This window comes from Coregonus lavaretus (assembly GCF_964263955.1).
Source record: "Coregonus lavaretus genome assembly, chromosome: 4".
NCBI classification, from domain to species: domain Eukaryota; kingdom Metazoa; phylum Chordata; class Actinopteri; order Salmoniformes; family Salmonidae; genus Coregonus; species Coregonus lavaretus.
In genome coordinates, this window is record NC_139991.1 from 14,898,290 (window position 1) to 14,907,290 (window position 9,001).

General features: G+C 37.4%; 1 protein-coding gene across 2 annotated transcripts; it reads left to right on the forward strand.

The window, feature by feature from the left end:
* The first annotated feature begins 1,120 nt into the window (after positions 1-1,120).
* Positions 1,121-7,695, forward strand: LOC311127558 (UPF0547 protein C16orf87 homolog). 2 transcript variants are annotated; one of them, XM_084159374.1, is made up of 4 exons: positions 1,121-1,350; positions 2,335-2,431; positions 5,231-5,410; positions 5,893-6,880. In XM_084159374.1, exons 1-4 carry the CDS (start codon positions 1,285-1,287, stop codon positions 6,009-6,011), a joined length of 462 nt encoding a protein of 153 aa, XP_084015500.1. In that variant the 5' UTR covers positions 1,121-1,284; the 3' UTR covers positions 6,012-6,880. The 2 variants fall into 2 exon arrangements, with proteins under 2 accessions (XP_084015500.1, XP_084015501.1); XM_084159375.1 differs by lacking the exon at positions 5,893-6,880 and adding an exon at positions 6,892-7,695 and having other exon boundaries at positions 1,165-1,350.
* Positions 7,696-9,001: the final 1,306 nt, after the last annotated feature.

Below are 9,001 nucleotides of genomic sequence, written 5' to 3' on the forward strand. Positions count from 1 at the left end.
CTTCTGAAGGTAATTGGTTGCACCCGATCTTATTTAGGGGCTTCATAGCAAAGGGGGTGAATACATATGCATGCACCACTTTTCTGTTATTTATTTTTTAGAATTTTTTTAAACAAGTAATTTTTTTCATTTCACTTCACCAATTTGGACTATTTTGTGTATGTCCATTACATGAAATGCAAATAAAAATCAATTTAAATTACAGGTTGTAATGCAACAAAATAGGAAAAACGCCAAGGGGGATGAATACTTTTGCAAGGCACTGTACATGCATTGTAGGCCTACCACAATAAGTACAACATTTTGTTAAAACATTAGATGTCTATTGTATCAATAAAATGTAAACCACTGAAAACAAATGGGGTTGATACAATACAATAGGTGTGCATATGTGCCCTAATCAAATACAAGTTTGCCTAGCATTCACAGTAATTTAATTTCAGTAGTCATTTGATTTATGTAATTAAATATGGTTTAACAAACAGTCCACGAATGTTCCAATCAATGCTGTATATAAACTCTGGTTTGCTGATGCTATGTATTGGAAGTTGAGAGTCTTTGAAGCCACAGGTCGGCCATATTGGCACTCCCCAGTAGGAGCAGCCCTCCATAGGAATGAATGGAATTGTACATTATTTCAATTAAATGTTTCAAGGACAAAATTACATGTATTTAAGTATGCTTGTTGTTGTAGTGGGGACAGTAACATTAGTAATAAAAAAAAAAGATGTTTTTATAAAGTTGTTCATTTTTAATGCTTAGCTCACATATTATAATTCAAAAGTATGCATTAATGTGTCTGTAATATAATAAATGTGGCAAAAACGAATGTAGGCATTAATAAATGCATTTCTATAACTCCCAAAATATTTGTACAAGGTGGGGGAGTGACAAGATGGAGGCAAAGTGGCTTCAACACAGCGCCCCCTTTAGGTCATCTAGTCATAAATTATTGGTTCCAACTCAGCACTGTTCTCTGACTCTGTGAGGTAGTACCGCATGCTCAGTAGAGAGGATAAAAATGTAAGCATTATGCAGAACATTTTATAGTCTACTGTATGCAGCCTACTGTTTTTCAGGCTGAGTTGCGCGCATGCCCCATGTCATAGTAAAGGAAAAGCATAATGAAGTCTCTCTCTCATTGACCTTAGTGCGCATGGTCATTGCTTTTGTGTCATTTATGTACGTCTGAGCAAGATCAGCTGCACTTCATGTATTGCAGAAATAAGTTTTACGGCGTTGAAGTAGGCTTTTGAAAGGAATCATCGGACAAGGAAACAGAATATGTCGGTAAATAAAGCTAAGAAAGTAAAAATGGCTACCAAATCATGTCCTGAGTGCGACCAACAGGTGAGAAAACATATAGATATTGTTCATTTTTATATATGTTGACTTAGTGATAATGTTGTTTTGCCTCACAAGCATGGGATTTAAAGCCACTGTAGGCTGCTGAAGTCCCTTATGGTAGCCTATGGATTCAAGATCTGGAGCAACATAGTCTAATCTAATGCGAATAATCAGGGTAATCATGTAAATTAGTATATGATTTATTTCTCAAACACTATGTTACAATGTACCTCAACTACAGCTAGTAATTGCAGACAACGACATATTTACGATTAAAGAGTCGGAATGTTATTGCTCGCCAAATTTTGCTAGACGTTTCCTTATTTTTTATACACTGTAATACTGTAACCTAACTGAAACTGGTTTATCGGTGATCTGATTTTGCAAATCATAGGCTATAACGTTAGCCTTAAAACAATATCGTGCGTTTAAATGTTATTATATGTCACGTTAGCTGCATTGCTGACATTGTATATATTGTGAAAGTGACATATTACACAAATAAATCGTAGTTTATACCAAATGGCGACATTTGGATCTAGCTTTTAGATCGTTTCTTGAGATTATTTCTGTAAACTGCATCGATGAATTGATTTGCTTTCACAAATAATGTGTCGACGAAATGTAGGCTACTAGTCGACATTCGATTTGAAAACGCTTTATTCATTAGAACGTTTTAATGTTACCGCTGTTGTCTGCACGTGTCCAAAATATGTGGTGCGAGTTTCTGCTAGATTGCGCCAAGGACTTTTCATGAATTACAAAGGACAGTCCTCTAATATCTCAAAATTGTTGGGCAGTATAGTTATCATGGGGGTTAACTCTGGCTACGCCCTTGTTTAACTATTACAAACAAAAAATACTAAACAAGTTTATACAGCTTCTGCAATGTAGCCTATGCTTAATAAATGACTTTGTCAACACAGTTGCTACAATTTTGAGGACTGATTTGATATTAACCATGTTTCATCCTGTTTCTTTTTTTAGATTCCAGTTGCTTGCAAGTCTTGTCCCTGTGGCTATGTATTCATTAGTCGAAAGCTTCTAAATGCCAAACTGAATGAGAGATCACCACCAGCAATAGGTAAATTCACATTATTCAGGAGCCTACAAATCATAGTTTCTTTGACGTTCTCTTCACACGCTCAATGTTACCATGTTTATTAACCAAGGTATTTTTGTTTATTATGAACCTGTAAAACATTCACATGAGATTGGTGATAAAGTAGGCAGAATGTAATTGTATTAATACACGACTAAACTAAGCTAATGAATTGTATTCATCTTGGTCATTTTTTATTTGTCCCCCCCCCACACTTAAACTGTATTGGTGTTCATTTTTTTGAGTGGTGCAGTGGTGGCTGATTTAAATCGCTATTTGCTTGAGTGACTAGCCTACTGCAAGAAGTGGGGGGATGGGATATTTTATTCCTGACTGAAAAGCTTGTTCCCTCAGTTCTCTCTTGTATGCTTCTGCAGTAGCATACGGCAGCCTATACCGCTCACTGTGAAAAGTTAGATCTTACATTTAACTGTAGAGTTAGATCAGGTTGTCTTTCGTGACATTTTACATTTTCAGAATGCAGATATCTAATAGGATTTGATTAAGCCATTTCCAAAAGGTGATTAGGAAAATACATTAGAATACAGAATTATTATATAACCCATGAAATTCAAGCTCATGCTGCTATGATCCTGTCAAATGTGGAAAGTGTAAGAATTAGATAGAGGGACGAGAAGCCTGTCTGTGTATCTGAGCATGTTTACAGATTACTAGCTCTCTGTTTATTCTAATGAGGGCTGTTTCAGTGTGCATGTCATCAATGTGCTACTGTCTGCCCATAGCCTCGCATCTACCTCCAAACAGACTGTTTAAAAATGCAGTAACATATTAACAATTATTTTGATCAGTCTTTTGAAGAATATGACCTAAAAATACCACAAATAGCTTAGTACTACTTTATAACCTGATAATAAACACATTTATGCAAAGTTTCTTTCAACCTTAGAGAATGAGAACCAAACGTGAATCAATACAATGCTGCTGTTTTGATTTTAAAAGATGGAGTGAGTGGAATGCTAAATGTAGGCTAGTACTTAAAAAAAAAAATCTGGGTTGGGGTGAAATCATCATGTATAGGCTACCACAGTGCTTGAAGTTATGAATGGAATGTTAAACACAACATGCCTTTGTGAGAACTTTGGTTTTATTATACACTTAGTATTAGACAGTTTATGGAGTAGAATTACTCACATCTTCTCTCGATTTATGATACAATTTCATTAGTTTCATATGATACCGAATGAACTTTGATGTATTGTAGTTAATAAGTATCTTGAAGGCAGAGAAGACTGCTTCCATTTGAAGAGGAAGTGGTCTTGAATTTTAGCTCTGTGATTTTTTATGATGGGTTTTGGTTTCCCCCTCTCCTTAAATAGTTCATAATTTGCCTCTCCTTTGTGTAATTTCTGTAGACCGTCTCAAGTTTTCAGGTTTTAATGTGAGTACTTCCTTTGTAACTTTGAGACAGACACTAATAAAACATGATTATTGTTGAATAGGAAGACTAAGGTTGCACTGAGAACCTTTTTTTCTGGATAAGAGTGCAGGTAGTTGTATTTATTTTTTGCTCACTCTTGATTCCTTAGTGGAACATATTTTAGTAAGACTGTGTTATTTTCCGGTGGCCTTTTTTTAAATATCAGCTGTTCTTGACTATTGAATTTAGCCTTGGAAAAGGTGAAGTAGTAAATTATGTATATGATGTTTATGTTATAGTATGCAGTGAAATAGTTTTCTCAGACTATTGATTATGTCAATAGTCGTGGTCCTCTGTAGCTCAATTGGTAGAGCATGGCGCTTGTAACGCCAGGGTAATGGGTTCGATCCCCGGGACCACCCATACGTAAAAATGTATGCGCGCATGACTGTAAGTCGCTTTGGAGAAAAGCGTCTGCTAAATGGCATAATATTAATAATATATGTCACAATTGTATGCAAATATTGTCAGTCTGAAGAGGAAGTGTGTTGCTGTTGATAAGGCTAGAATTCCTGGGAAGAAAATATATTTTCAGGCCTTGTCCAGACTTTGAAAAACTCAATTGAAATGAATAGCAACTCTATTGCTATGCAATTATTACAGAGTTACAAAAAAACTGTCCAATGATTTGTTAATAGAATATTGTAAAAAAAAAAAAAAAAAATGTTAGTAGTGGGTTGCTACCCAGGTATAAAGCGTTACCCTTTTGGGCACCAAATATTTGTTATCTGGCCCTTTCAATCAGTACTTATTTTGAAACCTAAATACTCCAGAGTGCACACTCACTGCCTACATCACAGAGGAAGCAGCATATGTGGTAATTGATGTTACTGAAGAGGAATACTTTTTGAAAGGCCACTAGACAGAAACTCCCAGTGAAATATAGGCCTACTTCCTGCTCTGGTAATAAGACCACTCCACAGAACACTCCAATGACTTAAAGTGGTTCGGAGGCAACAGCACACCTAGGATGCTAGATATGCAATGGAATCACAGAAAAGGGAATGCAAGCATCTTCCTTTTGGTGGAATCGTGTTGTATATGAGAGGAGTTTGCTATTCTGTTGTTATTTCAAGGCAGTATTGTTGGTGTGTAGGAAGAGGGGGGTTGGGAGGAGAGAAAAGGGGAAGGCTCAGATGTTTAATACCATATGGCCTTCCCACAAAACTTTCCGTAACATACAATTAAACTGGAGTCATTGGCATAACACGATTTTTCCTTATGATGTATTTGATACTGTGTCATATTTGAAGGCCATACACTATTATACATTAATATTTCATTTCCATATTGCATATTTTTAGTGTTAATACAATAAATAAATAAAAATCTGGTCTATTTAGACAAGTTGGATGCAAAGAGGAGGAGAACTGAAAGAATTCGCAGAGAGAAGATCAACTCTCCGTCAACCAATGACATGGAGAACAGAAGGCGATGCCGCTCCAACAGTCAATCGGATCAGATCCGGAGAGGGCGGGGCAGGCCAAAGACAGTTGGGCTGAAGAAGCAGGAGGAGGAGAAAGGTATTAAAATAATAACAAGCCTCTGTCAGTGACACTCAATCACATTTAATGGTGCAGTTATGAGATATTAAGCCGTTTCCAAGATACTTTCTTTATTATTCCTCATTGTTTTGTGCTGACTTTTAGTATTACTCTTTTAGTAATATTTCAGTATTTTTCAGTCACAGGAGATGAGGCTGGTGATTAGTGCAGTATTGGGACAGAGCTGGGGGATTTGTGTTTGGATGAATGATTTACAGAGCGGGTTGCTCTCTCACCCATGAATAAATCATGGTGTCCCTGACTGCCTGTGCTTTAGCGGCTGATCTATAAGGAGAAATATAATTATGCATGTTCCTCCTCTGTGGAAGACAGAAATGACGTTAATATATTGCACAAGTTTATTGTTGTCACATGCAAATGATATGTTTCTCAATGGTTTTTCTCTATTAACCAGGGATGTTGTTAATTCATTCTCTTCTGTATTTTTTTTTTTTAACCAGAAAAATTTGAGAAAGAAGTTGATATCTATGCCAACCTCTCAGATGAGAAAGCATTTGTGTTTTCGGTGGCATTGGCCGAGATCAACCGAAAGATCCTGGGCCAAAGACTGATCCTTTAGACAGACCAGATGGTTGCTGTGAGGGATTGACATGTGAAACCTAAGATTGTTACTGTGGAGAGACCCATGGATGACCACCACAGTGTGTCTAATAGGGTGTGAACTCTGACCCAAAGAACTCCCTGTCGGATTGGTCGAAGCCTTGGGAAAATGGAGACGTTGGGGAACATGGAGAAGCAGGCACCTGGTCTGCTCAAGAGGAAATGTTGGAACCAACTATTATCTTTAGAGAGTAGCTTATGGAATTGGAGGGGGTAGGACATCTGAATATTTATATTTTAATCAGATTTTATATTATATATATTAGATGATATGGTATAGGTATAGGATTCATCACCTTGCCAACCAAGAAAGCTGTCAGTAACAAATGCAAAACATTTCTATTAAAAAAGGGCATAAATGTGTTGAAGTATGGAGGGCCATCCTAGCATTGTAACTGGCTTCTATGACGTTATTGGCTTGTAGGGCTAGTAAACACTGTTTATTTAAATCTAGATGCCATTGGAACATAATGTTCAATATATTTTGTATCATGCTTAGGACTTTAGGAGAAGGCCTTGTACATTTATATTTATAATGTTTGTGTACCATCTTAATTTAAATGCATATTGTTTTATCTTTTGTTTCATTATTGGTGACATTATATGAAATATGTAATATTTGCTCTGGACACCTGTAATTTAAATGTCAAAGGCAAATCCTATTTAATGTGACTTCTTTTGTCATTAAAAGAGATTAATCACAACCACCACTGTCAGATTTTGGGCCTTAATGGGCAAATGTTAGTTTTAATTGAAGAGTGTGTTACTGCACATACAGTATATTACTAGTGCATGGTTTTTTATTACCCACCCTCTCATGTCTATACGTTACCCCGCAGCAGGCAGTGAGGGATGGGCTGGGTCCCTGGGCCCCCGAGACACCTGTTTGTAACCTGCCCATTTCTCCTGGAGACAGCTGCTGCTGCCGTTTCTCCAGCTCTGCTCTGCCTCCCTCCACAGGGAAAGGCCCTGCCATTAACTGCTCATCCATCTGGGACACATCCCAGTTTCCATGGAACTCTCAACAGATCTCAACCTCACATTGTAATCCTGTTGGAGACATTTTCACCTGCCTGGCCTCTTCTTTGTACACCAAACTGCATTGGATACATGTATGAATGTACAGAAACATGCTTACATCATATCCTGTTTATTCATACTATGAGTGAAACCTGAGAGGAAACACTGCTGGGGTTTGAATATGCAAGGCAGGGCTGTTAATGATGAGATATAATGATATAATGATACTTTCTTCTTGGTTAGGAAAAGGGTTCTGTGTGCTGTATTATTGACACCTCAGTCCTTGTGAGAAACTGTGGGCATTCAGTGAACCAGAAAGAGGCTGTGTTAAGCATGCCCCAATGGGAAATACATGTGAGTAAAAACAAAAGACAGTGCTGTTCCTATAGGGGGAAAAGTAATGAATTAGAATCTAAGTGAAATAATGAGAAGGTTATTTGAGAGTTACATTTACTGTGTATTTGACAGAACCCAGATGGAGTTTCATAAGAGTAGGGCATTGGCAGTATATGGCTGTAAATTATCCAGGATGCATTTTTTTTATGTCATGGGGATTATGTGGATTGGCTGCCCTAAGACATTGTATTTATTCCCCCCAAATAGTCAGAGGAGAGTTACACACAATAAAGAAGGGATTCAGAGTGAACCCAGGATTTTTTTCTTCTCAAAGACATTTACATAAGATACTTGAGTAAAGCCTGCCTGTTGCAATGAAAAACCACAGGAGATGGTTGAACTTTCACATTGGGCCTCTGAGTCGAATACATTGAAACACTGTGAATAATACACCTCCATCCGCTATCTACAAGCACTTTGAAAACAAAAGGCATGATGATATTAGTCAACCACTGCTCCAAATACTGAAACTCAATCTTAATGACATTTTCTGAGAAAATGAGTATGCTCTTTGAAATGTAGAACATGACTGAAATGAGAATCGGTTGTTAATGGAAATCACTCAGGCAGTCAGACCTTATTTGGATCTTTTAAGGGTAAAGGGATAAAGGAAGCTACCTGATGAGCACAGTTCAGAAATGACGTACTGTACTGTGAGAAAGTAAAACTGTTTTCAGATGGATCATTACTACATATGGCTGGGAGTGGGGCTGAAATGAACACGCTGAGGCCATCCTGGCAGGGCAGTTAAAGATGAAACGCCTGGCCCAGCCTGAATACCATGCCATATTACCACATGCCCCAGGGTGGAAATGGAACACTGAGATTCTTGGCTTTATATCTAACATGAAATAGTGAGTTGAGCAATACTGAGCACCCAGGCCCATAGACAGAAAGACAGAGAGAGAGAAGAGTGGTGTAGGGAGAGAGATACATGTGCACACTAACAGTCAGCTATTCTTACTCAAATAAAGTTGCCATTTGTTCAGTGTGGAGTGTTCCCCAAGTCACATGACTCGCATGTGGTCTCATTAACCAGGGAGAGTTCTTTGTTCAGATCTTGGCTACTTTCCAATGTAACATGAGATACTGTATATTATTAGCTTTATATTCTTAAGGAATTTGAGGACAATTTTATTATTATAAAAATGATTAAACATACAGTAGCTAATACTCCTTCTAACGTTGTTATTTTAAAATCTAATTCGTTCGGTTTATGATCTGCACAATATGATAGCTTGCATATAATCCATGCATGTAAGGCGTTTGACGATGTTGTCTTGCTGGCAAACAAATGTCAAACTGTGAACCAACCTCCTCATGTCGTAGAGACCAACATTTTAATTTGTTCCCTTTCTCTCCTATAGACCCTACTCCCTTCATAACATGTGCAATTATTGCATGTAAATGTGTATTTGAGTGCCTTGTCCTATTTTTTGGCATTGAAATGTTAATATGCTATGTAGTCTTCTCTTTCAACCACTGGAGGGCAATCCAGTGACATAAGAATCCAGTGCTTAGTTTACATAATTA